The sequence below is a fragment of the Microplitis demolitor genome, chromosome 9, assembly GCF_026212275.2.
Source record: "Microplitis demolitor isolate Queensland-Clemson2020A chromosome 9, iyMicDemo2.1a, whole genome shotgun sequence".
Classification (NCBI taxonomy): domain Eukaryota; kingdom Metazoa; phylum Arthropoda; class Insecta; order Hymenoptera; family Braconidae; genus Microplitis; species Microplitis demolitor.
This window is the reverse complement of record NC_068553.1, coordinates 1521423-1542109: the sequence shown is the minus strand read 5'-3', so window position 1 is coordinate 1542109 and position 20687 is coordinate 1521423. Positions and strand designations below refer to the sequence as shown.

Genomic DNA, 20687 nt, shown 5'->3' with positions numbered 1-20687 from the left:
GCTAATTTTAATATTAAATAAAAATCCAACCTAGGCTGAGGCATTGGCCAATGGTCAACTGCCAAGACTCGGCTTGACTAAAATTAAACTATCGGGCCAGCCTCGGTTGAGCTTTGGGCCAATGGTCTTTTTAAATTATAGTAATTATAGCATTAATAAATATACAGAAGAGCCATGAAGTAATTTTGTGATCAGGATAATACTTGGGGTTGAAATAAGTAATTACTGCTTTGGTTCGATTATTTATTTATTTATTTTATTTGAATTTTATTTGTCGTAATCGCATTAAAGGCTTTAAATTACAGGCAAACGGTACTTGTTTTTATCTTACAAGCTGATTTATTGACCAAATAAGTTATTTCGTAGTTTGTTATCGTTTTTGAAAAATATTTAAATTTAAAAAGCTGTAACTTTAGTCAAAATAGTTGGATTTAAACAAAAAGAAAACGATTTGAAGCTCGAGATATTAATTTTCGGAGCCGGTAATTATTTGGAAGCTAAAATTTTTTTCAATTATTTTCATATGACGTCTAGAGCGATTTTAAGAGAAACTAAATTGTCTTTGGCTTGAGTAAAAATTTGTAGCTCAATTTCGATAATTTTATTTCCGGTTACTTATTCAAGCTTCAAACCTTTTTTAAAAATTACTCCGCTTTCGTTCGAGTTTTATTGAATTTCCCAGCAAATAACCTTTTTCTTTCCATAATCATAACTCCAAAATTACCATAAAGCTTTTCAGTACTTATCAAGTAGCTTAAACTACAACCCGCGGTCTGAAATAAAATCCAAAAAATAATCCAAAAGTTACAGCTCAAAAAGGAAAATTGAATCTTAACATTCTGTATTTTTGTCCAGCAATAATGTCCTGTTATTATCTCTGTATCTTTCGAAATATCAATTCTAGAGATGAGGTGCTCAGGACCTTTTTTATAGAGAGTTAAATTTCCTACAAAAAGTATCTGATACTCTTATACGATAACACTGATAGCTTAGTCAATAATTACGAGTAAACATACATTGAATAATTACTTTCCAAATTCAAAATTTATAAATATTTTGAACTCTAATATATTCCTCCAAATTATCACAGCTCCAAAATCATCATAAGTCTCCAGCTTTCAGGTCAAAGTTCAATCTTCAAGTTAATTTAAAATTCTTGTCATATAGTTCACTAAATATATAATTTTATATCAATAACTAACAATACAATATCTGAATATTCAATTCCAACGGTATTTTAAATTTTTCTAAATATTTATCACTTTAATTTAATTATTATGAGCGAATCGCCTCCTCCACATATATATTTTCATATACATATATTTTTGGCATATATTAAGTTTTTTCAATAGTAACAATTACAAGTACAGTACTACCTTAGTAAGTTACGACCTTACACTATTACGAATTTTCTCATTTTTACAACCCGTGCTTAACCCTAAACCACCAAAAAAAATTTTCGAACTACCTGAGACCCTCATATTACATTTCAGTTTCATAGTGTGTGTGTGAGAGTATGTTTATTGTATTTTATAAAGTAGCTGATCATTTCATGAGATTTTGAGGGGTAATGTGGACATGCAAAAATTGTAAAAAATATAAAATCGATAAATTTTGAGTTAATTTAGTTTATTAGACTTTAAGATAACCCATCCAGCCGTTACTTAAGTTTTAAATTAATATCAGATTTAATATTAATCATAAAACAAATGAATATTTAAAATTTCTAATATTATTTACTTAATCATTATTTTTTTTTCTAATAAAACAATCGTTAAAAATTTATTTATTTAAGAAAAAATTCATTTGACTCATTATTGCAAGTAAAATTAAATAATAATTATTTATATTGATTTCGAGAAATGAAAAATTAAATGTTACTGATAAATTTTTTTGCCTGGATTTACAGACACTAACGATCCCTCACACCTACACACCCTTCCTAGCTCCAGGACAATCGAGACTAATACTTTTATTGCCCCTTAAACTATTACGACGGTCCTAAATCGTCGTAACTTACTAAGGTAGTACTGTATGGACAGAGCTTTCATTTAAGGCCGCTTAAAAAAATTTATTAAGTTAACGCATACAAAATATACAATTATTCATCATAATAATCATGATTATCACTTATAAATTATGAATTATTAAGTAAAATCAATCATTAGAATCCTCTTACAACAAAACTTGTAAAATATTGTCGTATTCGGTATTTTTCATCAGAAATATGTATAAAGTATAAAACAAATGATAAAAAAGTCGACTTAGTTATGTATACAATAGAAAAAAAAAACAATAAAATATTAAAAATAATAAATAAATAATAAATTATGCAATTATCGGTGACTTGTAACTCGCGTCCTTAATTTCTTGACATCGGCTAGAAATAACCAGCCACAGATATATAGACACAGCTGAAATCAATAAATTACTTGTTACAATACTAAAATTGAGTTTTTTCTAACATGCGAATAATTCTAATCGCAATTAAAATTTAAAAATTTTTTTTGCCACAAGATAAAGTTTAACTCGAACTCGAAATTATAGATCGATTAAACGATATATATATTAGGGTGTCCCAAAAAAACCGACTATTTTTTTTTTCGAGTCTCTTATGAAAATTTGTGGGCTTACGATGTTTTAAGAAGCCTCTCCAAAAATCGACGATAAAAAATTTTCAAGAGGCCGCTCACGAATTTCGAAAATATCAAAAATTATTGAAATTCCGATTTTTTACTTCGAAATTTTTTCTTTGGTGGCAGTAATAGTTTATATTTGAAAAATCATGTCTATGCTGAAAATTTTAGCGCGAAATTTGAATTTTTAAACGGCGCTCAAAAATTTTGAATATTAACTGATAATATGTGACAAATACTTTGAATTAGTTTTTGTATTTTTTTATAACTCAATTATTGTCATTTCACTAAAATATGACTTTTGCATAACCAAAAATATACAGGACAATCTTAAACAATAAAATTTGCTAAGTTTTGAATAAGCGAAAAAACCGAAAAATTGAATTAAAAAATAAAAAAGTATGTAAATAACTTATTATTTATATTTCTCTGTTATATTTTCATTGATTGTGATGCAAATTGATGGTGAAAAAATCGAGAAGCTTTATTATCAATATTCTCGGGTCGCTCGAAAACGTTCAAAAGACAACACTCGGAAACATTCAAAATTTTTGAGCAAAATTCAGATATTTAAATTTCGGGCTTAAATTTTCAGCGTAGTCATGATTTCACAAATATAAACTATTGCTTTCAAGAAATAAAAAAATTTGAAACAAAAATTCAAACTTTGATTATTGTTGATATTTTCAAATTTCGTGAGCGACCTCTTGAAAATTTCTTATCGAGCTGATTTTTGAAGCTTCTTAAAACATCGTAAACCAACAAATTTTCATAAGAGGCTCGAAAAAAAAAAATAGTCGGTTTTTTTGGGCGACCCTAATATCGCGTTACTAAAACCATAAGGGCGTATCTCAAAATATACGCCCTTTTGGTTCTGCAGAACCAAAAGGGCGTATAAAAAAACTTTTTTGCTTCAATCAATGTAAAAATGTTGACAACATTAGAATCTATTGAAAAAACGAAAGAAATTTTTTTTTTGTTTTACGCCTTTTTGGTTTTAAGAAAAAATTTTTTTAAAATCATAAGGGCGTATCCTGTTTTTTCGATTTATTATCAATTATAGGTAAGAGTAAGAAAAAAAATTGCCAGGGTAATAAAAATTATCACTCCACAATTTAATTTATATGAACAAATATTTATTTAAGTGAAAAAACAAATAAAAAATAGAGAAAAAATAAATTCATCAGGGTATTAGTCCTATACCATCTCCATCGTCAGAATCATCTGTAGCTAAGAGTATGAAAAAAATTTTTTTAATTTTTTTTAGAACATAACTTGACAATAATAAAAAAATTTATAAACTATTACCATCGCTGAAAATTAATCTTTAATAATATTGATAATATTTTTGTGGGACGGTGCCTGATGCACAAAAATGATTTAGGTCATTAAACTTGCTTTGATATATTGGTATTCTAGAACCATAACAATTCTCAAGAACAACGGTAATTGATTTTTGAAAATAAAAAGAAAAAAAAAAAACAGGAAACAGAAAATGAAACTTTGATTGAAAAATGAAAAAATGCACCTTTGAAAAATTGAACAATCTAAATGTGCATTTTTTTAATTTGATTAAATTAAATTTCACAGCACTCATAGAATTTAGAATTTTTTCGTTCCCGAATTATACATATTTTTTATATTAATTTTTGAATTAAAAAAATTGTGACAAACTTAAGATTCGATCAAAATTAAATAAAGAAATTTGGTTTTTTATTCAAATAAATATTTGTTCAGATAAATCAAGTTGTGGAGTAATAATTCTTATTACCCTTGCAATTTTTTTTCTTACTCTGACCTATAATTAATAATAAACCGAAAAAATAGGATACGCCCTTATGACTTTAAAAAAATTTTTGCTTAAAACCAAAAGGGCGTAAAACAAAAAAATTTTTTTTTTCGTTTTTTCCATAGATTTTGATGTTTTCAATATTTTTACATTGATTGGAGCAAAAAAAAAAAAATTTTATACGCCCTTTTGGTTCTGCAGAACCAAAAGGGCGTATATTTTGAGATACGCCCTTTTGGTTTTAGTAACGCGATATATATACTTATCTATAGTATGTATTGTTGCTTACCAATCGCAATATTGCCAATAACTAGCATCAAAATTCCATGACCCAAAGAAAATGCCAATAAAATAATCGATAAATACCAGATGATACAAGTGCCAATTACTATTCCAACTGCTTGGAGAATTGCTATTGGCAGCAATATTTTGTAATTTTCCTGCATACGAAAAAAAAAGTTAATTAGACATTAGTTAATAAAAACGAACATTGACTCATTCTTTACATCCAATTAAATAAAATTTAATCAATGTCATAATTCAGTACACGTTATTTAGCCAGTTATGCATTAAATCCAGGTCACGGATTGAATATTAAAACAGCTTCCTTAGCGGCAAATTTGAATTGCATATGAAAATATTTTTAAAACATATTCCAGTGTCATCCTTTGCTTGTTTATATAAAAATTGTTTTTAAATATTTGTTCGAGCTCCAAGTTAACATTTGGCATTATGCAAGATGAATTTATTGACGAATAAATTGTAGAAGTTAATAATAATATTTAAAGTGCGATAAATACTATCAAAGTCGATAGTTCTGCCTCGAGTAGGGGAGAGTGGGGGCAATTGAACCAGTAAGCTTAAAAAATCGAAAAAAATAGAAAAATGAATCATATGAAGTCTAGAGCGATTTTAAGAGAAACTAAATTGTCTTTGGCTTGAGAAAAAATTGTAGCTCAATTTCGATAATTTTATTTCCGGTTACTTATTCAAGCTTCAAACCTTTTTTAAAAATTACTCCGCTTTCGTTCGAGTTTTATTGAATTTCCAAGCAAATAAACTTTTTCTTTCCATAATCATAAGTCCAAAATTACCATAGAGCTTTTCAGTACTCATCAAGTAGCTTAAACTACAACCCGCGGTCTGAAATAAAATCCAAAAAATAATCCAAAAGTTACAGCTCAAAAAGGAAAATTGAATCTTAACATTCTGTATTTTTGTCCAGCAATAATGTCCTGTTATTATCGCTGTATCTTTCAAAATATCAATTCTAGAGATTAGGTGCTCAAGACCTTTTTTATAGAGAATTAAATTTCCTACAAAAAGTATCTGATACTCTTATACGATAACACTGATAGCTTAGTCAATAATTACGAGTAAACATACATTGAATAATTACTTTCCAAGTTCAAAATTTATAAATATTTTAAACTTTCATATATTCCTCCAAATTATCACAGCTCCAAAATCATCATAAGTTTCCAACTTTCAAGTCAAAGTTCAAATCTTTCTCTTGAAATTATATTTTAATACACTAAACTATAGCCTGACAAAAATTTGGAACCAATATGATGATTTAATTTTAAAAAATTCAAGTTTTTGTGTTTTAAAGTGCCATAAATACTATCAAAGTCGATAGTTTCATCCCGAGTAGGCCAACGTATGCATCAGTAGGCTGATGCTGACGTTCCCTGCCTCAGACAGTCTCTCTACTAGTACGAGCGGACGTAAAACACTGTCGCTGTCTCGGCTGCGCGAGCCCGGTAGCAACCGAAGGCGGATAGTTGCGTATCCCTCTGCATCTACTTGCATGCTTTGGAGTTGTACGCTGACCAAAATAACTCGACTATAGCAATTCAAACTTATTCCAAGCTCACTATTTATTTTCTAAATTTCAGATTGACCTCTTCCACTCCCCCGCCCATCTTACGGCAATAAATAAATAATATTATTTATTTTAAATAATTTATCAATTTTTTTTTTCAGTCACAATATTTAAGAAGGTTCGACCGAATCTAATGTAAAAAGGATTTTCCAACTTTAAGATTTGAAACTTAGTATACATCTAAAGAGGTACTTTATCAATGTATTCTCAAAATTTGAATCTGATCCACCGTCTAGTTTTAATAGTAAATTTGTTTAGTATAACTTTAATCAATCAGCTATTATTCGTCTCTATATTTTCAATGTATAGGCTAACATATTCAATGAATTTATGCATTGACATTTATAAATATTTAAAATAATTACCGTATGGGATCCATAGATCATTAGAGCCATTATAATGCACCCAAAAACTGCACTGCTTATCGAAATGCCCAATCGCATATTTGCTCCAGCGCATTCACGATTATTTTCTGGTGTTCTAAATCCAGAACATGCTTGAGAATAAGTTATTGGTGCTTGGATCAAAGCTCCGATATCAAATACCTTCAAGCAAATTTCAATTTTTCTTTTATTGTACAGAAATTATTTATTTATAATTTAAAAACTTACAATACTTATAATCCCGATGATCAAAACTCCTGTTTTTAAATCTAGACAACAACAGCAACTGTCTAATTTTCTAACCAACATATTTGTATATTTATATATTAAATAGTTTAATAAATTTAATTACACTGACGTATGGCTCGAAATGCAAGTAAATGTGCGACGCAGACTGGAAAATTTCATCAGAAATATTGCTTTAAGTTTTTGCATCTAACGCGCATGAGCTTAGCAGTTACCACGTGCAATGATGAATCTATTAGAGTTTCAAAAGAGTTTATTTATAAAAACAATGTTAATATTTATTAAAATTATTGAATATTAATTTTTATTTTTTACACACTGTCAATAAATTATAAATATATGACTGAAATATAAATAAAAATTTTAGAAAATTTATTTTTCACCAAAAAAAAATTTTTTATGAATTTTATGTAAAGTTATTAATTTCAAAATTATTTAAATTACAAATTTTCGAAATTTTTTTTTTATTTTTTACTGTAAATTATTTATAACTCTTTAAATTCAAATTGCGGCTTAATTATCGGAGATAGGATAAAAATGCATTGAAGTTAATTTGTAGAGAATTCAATTTGCTACAAAAAATGTCTCTGGTAATTTTTACATAAAGTCATTAGTTTCCGAGTTATTTAATTAAAAACTTTAATTATAATTAAAAGACAGTCAAGTTAATGGAGTTTGATAAGAATCAGCGGAAAAATGTGATAAGCGGACCTTCAATTTATTTATGAGAAAGGTCATATAGTTTTTTTTTAAAGCTTAGTCTCAAATAAAAATTACATAAGTACATCTTTCATTAAATTACAGCCGTTTAAATAATTAGATAATTTATCTATACAACATTTTTCTTCCTTTAACCCTCTGTAACTCGAAAACTATCGGTCCTAAAAAAATTTATAAAGAGACCAAATTTACAGAAAATTAAATTTCCTTCAAAAAAATTTATATTAAAAATTTTATTATTCTGATTATTTACTGAGATATCGTCAATTGAATAAAAAATTTTTTTTTTCATTATGTAAATATATAACTGGAAGACTTAAAAAAATAACGTACGAGTAATAATTATTCAAGTTTGTTATATAAAATGGAATATGGCATTACTCATTTAAATATTTCATCGAAGATACTCTTCGTTGATGATAAAGCAAACATGTACGTGACGCAAGAGATTTTTCTCGGCCACGGCCTTGCAGTGGTCAAGTTCACATCTAACGCTCGCGTCCTACATTTTCCCATTCGATATCGTGGCGCCAGACGCGTCACTACGCGCCGAGATAGATAGAATAGGAATTAAAACATTCTGTTCTGTTAAAGTACCAGCAACATATGTTTGTTGATAATTAGAGATTTTTTTATGTATTTAGGTTATTTGAATTAAAAAAAACAACTAAACGAATGTTCGTTAAAATTTTCATGTGAAATTCAATAGAATAATTCATAAAGTGTTTTTATAGGATATAGATAGAATACGTTATTATTTTATTCGATATGGAATCATTAACGTTTAAACTATTTAAGTGGGGTAAGTGATGAGAAAAAAACTCGGCGAAAATTTTGCTGAGCTCTGGGCGCGAACTGCCGTCCTTCTGAGTACTGGGTCCGCACGATGGCTACTGGACGGAACTGCTAAAGTTGAACTGAGACTTTTGAATGATCTAGATATTCATTCTACGACCACTCGATTTTATAAAACATAAAGAGCAATTTAATTAATATTTTCGATTACTTAAAAAAAAAAATAAGAATTTCGTACTATTTTATTATGATTACATAATTTTTTAAAATAAAACTTATTAAATTAAATTGATCATTTATCAAGAACCCAGTTGAAATGTCTTGCTCTACCACCATTATTAAAAATGACATTTATTATAAAAATTTATGTATTATTTTTTTATTAAATTAATTTTTATAAATAAAGTTATAAAATTGCGGTTGTTGGTTGCAAGTAATAACAAAATAAAAAATATTTTAATTGTTAGTTGTAAATAACTTTGATCGGAAAATTAAAATATATTATTGATTAAAAATTAGTTTAAATCCAAAAAAAAATAGTTATTAATTAAAGAAAACTATAATAAGTTATTTGTATAATTGATAATTGATTAGAAGATTTTTTTATTTGACAAAGTTATGGACCACTGATTCACTAACAGTATCCCAACGTTGCGAAACGATAATCGGCCAGTCATAAGTAGCCATTCATTGGCCAGCCATCGGCAGCGTCGTGTAAAATATTAAATGGCTGCTGGTAATTAACCATGCTTGGGCCATTATTAATTGCCAATGCTTGGCAGAGTGACGGCAGTCAGACATCGGTCGATCTACGGCATTTTTTCCATTAAAGGCAACTTTGTATGGGTATCACGAGGGAAATTTCTATTCACTATTTTGCATAAAATGAATTTTTATGATGTTATACGAATGATTCCCATAACATTTTCAAATAATTAGAAAGCTATTTATGTATGATATATCTGAAAATATGTTGTTATATAAGTTTGAATAATATACAATTATAAATATTGAATAGGTCAAGACATAGATGTATAGATAGATGCAGTAACCCAGTTTCATAAATAACACTAAGGAAATAATAATATTAGTTCAGTTCGATTATTCATTTATTTATTTTGTCGTAATAGCATTGAAGATTTTTAATTACAGGCAAACGATATTTATTTGTCTTACAAGCTGATTTATTGACCGAATAAGTAATTCCGTAGTTTGTTATCGTTTTTAAAAAATATTTAAATTTAAAAAGCTGTAACTTTAGTCAAAATAGTTGGATTTAAACAAAAAGAAAACGATTTGAAGCTCGAGATGTTAATTTTCGGAGCCGGTAATTATTTGGAAGCTAAAATTTTTTTAAATTATTTTCATATGAAGTCTAGAGCGATTTTAAGAGAAACTAAATTGTCTTTGGCTTGAGAAAAAATTTGTAGCTCAATTTCGATAATTTTATTTCCGGTTACTTATTCAAGCTTCAAACCTTTTTTAAAAATTACTCCGCTTTCGTTCGAGTTTTATTGAATTTCCAAGCAAATAAACTTTTTCTTTCCATAATCATAACTCCAAAATTACCATAGAGCTTTTCAGTACTCATCAAATAGCTTAAACTACAACCCGCGGTCTGAAATAAAATCCAAAAAATAATCCAAAAGTTACAGCTCAAAAAGGAAAATTGAATCTTAACATTCTGTATTTTTGTCCAGCAATAATGTCCTGTTATTATCTCTGTATCTTTCAAAATATCAATTCTAGAGATGAGGTGCTCAGGATCTTTTTTATAGAGAATTAAATTTCCTACAAAAAGTATCTGATACTCTTATACGATAACACTGACAGCTTAGTCAATAATTACGAGTAAACATACATTGAATAATTACTTTCCAAGTTCAAAATTTATAAATATTTTGAACTTTTATATATTTCTCCAAATTATCACAGCTCCAAAATTATCATAAGGCTCCAGTTTTCAGGCCAAAGTTCAATCTTTAAGTCAATTAAAAAATAAAGCTTACAATTGTCATATTATTTGCTAAACAAATGAAGTCATGTCAGTAACTAGCAATACAATGTCTAGTTTGAATTCCAACATTTTTTGAAACTTTGAAATATTTAACACTTTATACTTCTATGTTCATCATAATTTTATCAGCCATATATATAGATTTATGTATATTTAATATATAATAAGTTTTGTAAATAGTTACGAGTAAATTTGGACACCGTTTATAACTTTTTAAAATTTCGTCAAATTAACATATATAAAAAATATAAATATATAATGTTGTTGATCATAAATTGTCAACCAATGATCAAAATCGATTAATTGAACACTGTTATAAAAAGGCTTGTAGAATCTTGTTATATTTCGTACAATAGTTAATAAGGCGCTTAAACTTAAAATAAAAAAATTTATTTAAGTAGAATTTTCCGTTTTTGTTATAAAAAAAAAATATAAAGAAAGTTTAATTTAGAAATATATGAAAAGCATGTATATATTATACAATATAAAAAATGTATGTGTTCATATATATGTAAAAAAAGCTAAAGATTAATTAAGTAATTTAATTAAAAAGTAATTTATGCAGTATTTGCTGCTGCATAACTTGCAGTCTTTATTTCTTGACAACGGCTGTAGATAACCAGCCATAGATATATACAAAGACCTGAAAAAATTAAATTTTTTATTACAATTAATAAATTATTTCATGTCAAAATTTTGCACGCCTCGAACGCGAAGCGGAGAGGTTGTACTTCATAACGGACTTGTCAAAGTCACGTGATTTTTTCGCATTAAACTGTATATATCATTTTCATATCACACTTACACATTATAAAAAGCACATTAATCTTATGAGGAAACACTAATTAATAAGACTGATACTTTTATTAAGTTGGCCGATACGTATCATAATAAAAAAAAGTTCAATAAAAAATATGTATCGTGGACGTCAGTTAGTCTGTAGCCAAAAAAAGTCTGTGGCACGGATATCTTGTAAACGGCTTGACAAAATGACTTTATTTTTTTTCACTGTCTTCAAAATTATGCAAAGAAGGTCCTTTTCGAAAATCACTACTGTAGTCCTTCTCGTTTTTTTTATAATAAATTATTTCTGTTAAAACCGGCACCATGTAAACAAACACCCACTGCAGCCATTTTTTTATTTTATCAAGAATGTTTTTTTTATCATTGAACTTTGCTGATATCATAAGGTTCTACTTTACCATCAGATAATTTTTTATTATGACCAACTGTCATAAAATTAACTAAATTAAAAAAAAAGACGATTTTTTTGCTAGATGTTTATTAAAAAATTTTGTAATTAAAAATGAAAATTAATAATTTATATACTTTATTGGAACATGAACGTTCGAGGCGTGCACTTCTGGATTCTCCAAACATTTTTTTTAAATTTTGTGACTGGAAAAAGAACTTCCGCTTCGGAAGATTTCATTTTTTTTTTTAACGCATTGTTTTTTAATGAATTCCGTTGGCTAAATCGTAGTGACAGAAGTTATATAAAAATAGTTTTCGTAGCCATAAATTTGAATTGCATATAGAAATATTTTTAAAACGTACTTTAATGTCTTCTTTTGTACATTTACATACAAATTATTTTTAAATATTCGTTCCGGCTCAAAGTTATCATTCGTCATCATGTACAAAGTGACAGAAAATTCATGATGAATTTATTGACAAATATATCATAAAAATTAATAGTAATGTTTAAAGTGCCATAAATACTATCAAAGTCGATAGTTTCATCCCGAGTAGGCCAACGTATGCATCAGTAGGCTGATGCTGACGTTCCCTGCCTCAGACAGTCTCTCTACTAGTACGAGCGGACGTAAAACACTGTCGCTGTCTCGGCTGCGCGAGCCCGGTAGCAACCGAAGGCGGATAGTTGCGTATCCCTCTGCATCTACTTGCATGCTTTGGAGTTATACGCTGACCAAAATAACTCGACTATAGCAATTCAAACTTATTCCAAGCTCACTATTTATTTTCTAAACTTCAGATTGACCTTTTCCACTCCCCCGCCCATCTTACGGCAATAAATAAATAATATTATTTATTTTAAATAATTTATCAATTTTTTTTTTTCAGTCACAATATTTAAGAAGGTTCGAGCGAATCTAATGTAAAAAGGATTTTCCAACTTTAAGATTTGAAACTTAGTATACATCTAAAGAGGTACTTTATCAATGTATTCTCAAAATTTGAATCTGATCCACCGTCTAGTTTTTTAGAAAAAAAGATTTTAAAATGACGTTTTAAAGTTCTTATACACAGGCTCTTATGGCAGGCAAGCTTCCGTCATGGCTTATTAGATTTTTTCCATTATTAACCTTCAAAGTTTAAGAAATAAAAAACCACATGCCATAAACTTGAATATTTTTGGAATATGATAAGATTTAAACAGTATAGTGTTACCGTTGTAATTATTTAAATAATTCAAGTTAAACTTTATTATTTAATCTCTTTCATCGACAGAGATACATATTATTGAGGGTTTGGCAACGTCGCGGAAGCAGCTGAGAGAAAAAACAAAGATAGAAGTACACTATTAAGAGTGACGAGATTAGAAATAAATTTTTCCCGCTTTAATTTGAATGTCGATATGTAAGAAGTTAGAAGGCGCTGTTGCCAAATCTTTTTATTAAATCGTGAGTCAAAAATAATCAAGTAATTTTATTACATTCTTTAATTAAATAAGTAATAAATATTAATTTATGAATTCATTATGTTATTATAAATTAAAATAATGAATTTTTATAACTACTAGGAGAGTTTAGCAAAAAAAAATTCAAACACTACTTTGACTCACTAGTTTCGGTTGAACCTCCTTAAAATCTCGCTGGAATCTAAATTATAATTTTTTAAGAACTATGGGATTTAATTATGTATATATCTTACCGACTATTGCGTTGCCAAAAATAAATACAACAAGACCATATCCAATAGACACCATAAAGAGAATAATTGATAAATACCATATAACAATAGTTATTATCGCAATTCCAATAGCCTGGAGAATAATCACTGGCAATAGTAATCGGTAATTTTCCTGTAAATTGAAATAAATTATTAATTAATTTTAATGACATATATAATTTTTATATTTATCGAGTTAGGTATGTTCATTTTATACAATCTGTTAAATTTTGTTAAACGTCGAAATTAGTCAATTTTGCTGGATTTTTCGAATTTTTTTTACTATTATTGATAGAAATGGAATTTACGATTGACGGCGGCCTCGAATTCTCACGTGGCCTCTCCTGCTGTTATATAACTACTAACTATTTTTAAGTATGCAACGTGTTTGGTTTGTTTAACATAAATACCGTGAGTATTGATGCCACAATAGGCTATTTCAGTCTTTTCAATTATTTGTACATTATTATTTTGTAATGAATGCGGCCATTAAATTTTTTTTATTGTTTGATTATTAATACTTTCCGTTAAATTATTTGTCGATTGATGGTTACGGTTCAAGATAGATATAAGTGGATCAGGGTACAATGAACACCCGCGATAAAGCTTGAAAAATTACGAATACTTCAAGTTTTGAATTGACGAGCCCGAGAAAAAATAATCATATATAATTATATATAAAATAAACATCCGGAAATATATGCTGATAAAATAGCATAGATATGATAATATAGGTCACATAAATGCTATTTTGTCGGGATTACATTTTTCATGCAGTTTATTAAATATGACCATATATGGTTATTATGGTTACATATAATTATATTCAAGTATATGTATGCTTACATATAATTATATGCAATCATATATAATCATATATTACCAGATTTGACACTTTTGAACCCACAGAGAAATGATTATATATAACTATATATAATTAGATAATATCGTATATATTTGTATATAATTATATCTAATTATACAGTTATATATAACTAGCCTGCATGAAAAAAAATTATATCCTAAAATTATATTGAATAATATAAAACAGTTTATATAATCATATAATTATTAATATAAGAAGTCATATACATTAAAATAACTATTTTTTCGCCATATTAATTATATAATTACATATTTTAAAAATATACAAATACGATATGTAATATTATATGTAGACATATATTCAAGCTATATGAATTCCATGTATAGAAAATTATATTTCAAATTCGATGAAAAAAAATTTTGTATAATTGTATAAAATTATATATAAATTGGATAAAAAAATTGACTCAATCCATTTGTATACAATCGTACGTAATTATATATTATTTGTGTATTATTTGTATATAATCACATAATATTTTCATATAAATTGTATATAATTATATAAAATTTTATATAATTGTTTACAAATATATATAATTGTATATAATCATATACTGTATTCATATAGATTATTTATAATTGTATACAAATATATACATTTGCATATAATTACATACTGTATTTGTATAGATGATATATAATTATATACGACTGTATATTATTCTATATAATTATATAAAAATTTTACATAATTATGCATCACCTCTACCCAATTGTATATAATTCATATAGAATTGTAAACAGTTATATAAAATCTTTTGTCATCGGAACATATAACTGCGATAGTATGAATTAATTTTGAAATTCAATCAAATTTATTATTCAAAATTATCAGAAATAAAATCATAAGATCTGATCATATAATTATATATAGTTGGGTCTTGCCTATATTTGGATCGAGTTATATTTAATCAATCAGACATAATTATATAAGTCCAACCACTTCTTCTCGGGAGTAATATTCCCCAGTAAACACATTGACGTACATTTGAGGTCAGAGATACGATGCGCTATGTCATCATTTACGTCAGATATGAATCACGAATGAGTCAGGTTTGATCCATTATTTTACACTTTTTCACGTAAGATTCTGATGTAGGGGAGAGGTGCTGCAGTTGTAACAAAAAATTTTATCTTTCCGATTCCATTTGTTTTTTTTTTAAGATAGTAAACTTAAAAACTGTCAGAAAGTTAGCTGATAGTATCTTTTATGTGACTGACTTGGTCAATTAGTAAAAAGTCAATGTTAACTTATTAAAAAATCAATTTATTTAACTAAAGTCAGGGGCCAAGATGGCGGCGCGCGGGCTGCAGTTGTAACACAGTGCAGGGCAGTTGTAACACGGAACGAAATAGATATTTTTCACCAAATTGCTTTTATTATTCAGTCTTAATACATACTATTATACTTAATTAACTCTTAAAGTCAAGTATTTAAAATTAAAGTAGCTCATATATTTGTATCTTTAATGTAAATTATTAAACATTTATAAATATTAAAACTACACTATCCCAGAGTAGATTTGTCGCGCATCCAGTTTGCGCAGGTCCCATACACGACTCTGAGTGTTACAATAGCTACTCGATCAAGTGTTACAATTGACTCTCACGCAGAATTGTTAATAAAAATCTAATTACAATAACAAAAATCAGTAAATTGATATAAAATTCGATTATACAATACTCTTGATATGTCTCTTAAAGTATGAATACAAGTCTCACATCATAACATTAGAAAACAAATTTGTTATTAAAAAAATTGTGAAGTGTATGAAAAAAAGTTTTCCCGCGTATTTTCAACAATTTTCAATATTTAAATATCGGAATAAGATTAATAACTGAAACTTTGATCTAAGCAATAGTTTACTATTTTGAACAAGTTAAAAATAGAATAATAATAATTTTTAGTTTTTTTAATAGTTTTTCATTGAGTGTTACAACTGTCCCTTGTTACAACTGCAGCACTTCTCCCCTGCAACTAATGTCGTGAATCCGACCCATATGGGATTAAGAAGATTCGAAAATGCCTAACCTCAAAATTGTTTGATTAATTTTCCATCCACGTTTCTTCGAATTAACGTTAGATGGGCAACATAGTCCATCATTACCATAAACTATAATACCGTATCATCCAAATCAATAATAATCGTTCCGTAGATTTATTCTATAAATAAAAAAAATTATTGACTTTAGTCCAATTAACGTTTTCTGTATCTAGTTTCCAACAGATGGCGTTTCAAGGTCTATCAAATTATTGTCTAATCATTGACAAATGGACGTTCGTGGGTGTGTACACGCTCGTGTGCAAATTAATATCTTTCCTCGGATAGCCTTGGAAACTAATATACTGATTTTAACGATACGAGCTTCACGGCAATCGATTGCCATTTTTATCGCCACTTAAAGTTTATTAAATTTTTCAGTCTACTAGCTAAGGAATCTTAAAAACATCATCAGTTTACTCAAACATTAAAAAAACCGTAAGATTTACATTATTCAAATTTAAAAATGTGATTTATTATATAAACAATTGTTCTTTAATTAAAAATATTACAGAAATTGATTGGTAATTACTAATGTACTGAAGTACTCGCGCATGCGCTTTAACTGAGAAAAATAATCTATATAATTAGGGATCGCGGTCGTTTGAATTCGCAATTAAAACTTGTTGAATTAGATCAGATTAAATACTCATATAAAAAATTTTATTTAGAGACACTGGGGCAAAATGGGTAACACATTTTTATCAGCTGTCTAGGGTAAAATGATACTGCATTATTTTGAAAGTAAATCTGTCTTTTATTTTCAAATCTTGATTATGATTTTGAAAAATATAGGGTAAGTTGGCAATTTAAAAAAATGCGGCAAATTTTAAATCAGCCCTTAAAGAGGAGTTCATTTTTAAATTTAAATTCCAGGTCATGGTGAAAATTGAGTAAAATCACGGAAAATAATATGTAGTATAATTTACTACAAGGTTGCAGTAAATGTGTTTGTAGTTAAAAATACAATATAAAAAAAAATATTTTACACGTAATTCAAATGAGAAAATTAATATTGGGTGAGGTCTTAGCAGGGTTGAGCTTTCAAACTATCGGGAGGATTTTTCTAATACCTAAGACTAACTTTTAAGACCATAAGACTTTAAAAAAAAAGAAATGTTTATTTTGAAACACCCTAATATATATTTATCATAAAAATCTCAATAATCTTAACATTGCAAATGATATTAATCCCAATGATTGAACAATTTATAAATTCTTACTGTATTCATATAGACACTGAATATGAAATTTTGAGGTTAGAGTTATTTTTACTTCCCGCTAAAAAAATCAATGATTTTCGAAAAGTTCGAGAAGATATTGTTTTTACCCCAATTCTCGAAAATTGAAATTTCATCCGATGTTGACAATTCAAGGATCTAGGAAGCTATTCCCCGAGAAGAAAATTGTATATATAATCATATAAAATTATATATAACTCGATTATATATAATCATATATGAAAAATGGCCAAATATAATCATATATAATTATATATAACTGTATATAATTATATATAACTATATATAATCCTATTTGGCCATTTTTCATATATGATTATATATAATCAAGTTATATATAATTAAAAAATATTTAAAAAAAAAAAAAAAAAAAAAAAAATTAAATACCAAATTTTTGATTTGGTTATTACCGCGCGAACGCATTACTAATTCAGAAACAAGAATTGATAGCAGTAAATGATGAAAAAATCCTGGAACATCTGCTGGGTTCGAACACGGCTCCTTTTGGCTGGTAGCCCTGAACGTTGATCACTGGTCCACATTACGAGAGTTCAAGTCATGTGCTTAATTGATGTATTTAGAGTGAAATGCCGGTAAAGACCGAGTTCATAAGTTTTCGTGATGGATTTTTACACAATTTAAAAAAACTCCATGAACTTATATGAAATTTTATTTTTGTCGGCCTCGGTGATAATTATATAAAATTTTATTAAGTTTCTTCAAATTTTTTTGATTTTCTGTTGTGATGTGAAATTTAAAAAAACTTATATAAAATTTTGGGAGACATTGAATAATTTCACAAAATTATATGAAATTCAACCGATTGAAAAACTGGGTACTTCCAATTTTTGAATACCATGAAAAAAAAAATTATTTTTTTTTTAAACACCCTAATGATTGTATAAAATTATATATGGATATATATATATATATATATATAAGATTATATATAATTATATATGATTCTATATGAAAAAAACTTCTCGGAATAGTATTATATATAATTATATATAATTCTATATGGATATATACATAAGGTTATATATAATTATATATGATCATATATAATTATATATGATTATATATAGTTATATATAATTATGTATGATTATATATTAACATTTTTTCTCGGGTCTGACTATCTTCAGAATTATGTCCAAGTGTGTGTTTGCGCGCGCGCGTGTGTGTGCGAAAGCATAACTTCTTGAGTAATCAACCGATTGGGGTGGTTTAAACAGCAATCGAAAGAGCTTGTTAGCCATCAACTTTCTTGTGCATTTTAAATCACTTTGTCGAATAGACGGCCATAATTGAGAAATACGAAAAAAAAAAATTTTTTTTAGATTTTTTTTAATTTGCGTCCGAGAGAAAGAAATAAAAAAAAAAAAAACGCTTTTTTTCCAAATATCCTTGAAACGACTAAACGGATCGTTTTGAAAATTTTACTCAGCTCTATAACTCAACAAAATACAAACTCATTAAAATCTTTATTTTTATCATTGATATTAATTTCAACCTCAATTTAATCATTTTATTGAACATAATCAGGAATAAAAATTTGAAAACCGCTTGTTCATTACAGATTTCCGATTCTCAAATTTCCCATCGTTAACTAAAAAACGTAATTTGTCAGAGCTTGAAATGCTCATAAAAAAAAATATTGCTTGTTAGAGTATTTTCGAGCTCGAAAATGTATTCACTAATGTTTTCGGGCTGAACCACAGGGCCAACACTATTGACAGTCTGATCAACATTTATCTCCTTTAATAGTGCTGTAGATTTACTTATTAGGCTACTAATGAATGAAAGACTAATCAAAACTCATCACTTTCAATAGAGTTGATTACTAATAATTACTAATAAAATACTATTCAACAATAAGGAACTATCAATACTGTTCAATAGTTTTTAACTTCCTGTTTAGGAAATCGATGATTTTAAAAAATTCGGGAAGTTATTGTTTTCACCCCGATTTTCGGAAATCGAGTTCTCATCAGATGACCTAAGCCAAAACTCATTCAAATTTTGATTTTGATCACTGACATCGATTTCTGCATCAATATATTCAGTTTATTGAACATAATCGGAAATTAAAATTTAAAAACCGCTTGTTCATTAATGATTTCCAATTCTTAAACTTTTAAATTTTAGCATAAAGCGTAACTTGTTAGAGTTTGAAAAACTCATAAAAAAACAATCGCATGCAATAAGATTTTCGAGCTTGATTTTCGAGCTGTTTTTTAGAATTTCTCGATTATTTAAAATTAATGATAGATAAATAAATATATTAAATTACCTTCTGGTTACCATAAATCATCAAAGACATTAAAATAATTCCGATAACTTCACTGCTTATGGACATACCCAATTGAGAACTCGCTTTACGGCATTCGAGATTATTGTCGGGCGTTCTAAAACCCGAACATGCGTTATTGTAAGCTATTGGTGCTTGAATTAAACCACCGATATTTAATACCTTTAAAAAAAATTAAAAATATTTTTTATTTAACATAAATTATTTATTTATTATTTGAGAACTTACAATACTTAAAATACCGATAACCAAAACTCCCGTTTTTAAATCTAGACAACAGCAACAAGTGTCGAATTTTTTAAACGCCATATTTGTATATTTATTTATTTAATATTTAAATAAATTTATATAGACCGACGTATGGTTTGAATTGCGAGCGAATGTGCGACGTAGACTGGGAAATTTAATCAGAAATATTGTTGTAGATATCGTGGTTTCATTTTCCGCATCTAATGCGCATGAGCAGATTAGAATTTCAAAAGAGTTTATTTATAAAAACAATGTTAATATTTATTAAAATTATTGAATATTAATTTTTATTTTTTACACACTGTCAATAAATTATAAATATATGACTGAAATATAAATAAAAATTTAAGGAAATTTATTTTTCACCAAAAAAAAATTTTTTATGAATTTTATGTAAAGTTATTAATTTCAAAATTATTTAAATTACAAATTTTCGAAATTTTTTTTTTATTTTTTACTGTAAATTATTTATAACTCTTTAAATTCAAATTGCGGCTTAATTATCGGAGATAGGATAAAAATGCATTGGAGTTAATTTGTAGAGAATTCAATTTGCTACAAAAAATGTC

General features: G+C 27.3%; 2 protein-coding genes across 2 annotated transcripts; both read right to left on the bottom strand.

The window, feature by feature from the left end:
* Nucleotides 1–281: 281 nt before the first annotated feature.
* On the bottom strand, nucleotides 282–7229 carry LOC103577275 (uncharacterized). Its single transcript, XM_008557850.3, has 4 exons — nucleotides 6922–7229; nucleotides 6676–6855; nucleotides 4715–4865; nucleotides 282–2414 (listed from the first exon to the last, which is right to left on the bottom strand). The coding sequence occupies exons 1-4, from the start codon at nucleotides 7000–7002 to the stop codon at nucleotides 2329–2331; spliced, it is 498 nt and encodes a 165-aa protein (XP_008556072.1). The 5' UTR covers nucleotides 7003–7229; the 3' UTR covers nucleotides 282–2328.
* Nucleotides 7230–9545: 2316 nt separating this feature from the next.
* On the bottom strand, nucleotides 9546–20274 carry LOC103571996 (uncharacterized). The gene is made up of 4 exons (XM_014442270.2): nucleotides 20098–20274; nucleotides 19852–20031; nucleotides 13367–13517; nucleotides 9546–11114 (listed from the first exon to the last, which is right to left on the bottom strand). The coding sequence occupies exons 1-4, from the start codon at nucleotides 20176–20178 to the stop codon at nucleotides 11029–11031; spliced, it is 498 nt and encodes a 165-aa protein (XP_014297756.1). The 5' UTR covers nucleotides 20179–20274; the 3' UTR covers nucleotides 9546–11028.
* Between the last annotated feature and the right edge of the window lie 413 nt (nucleotides 20275–20687).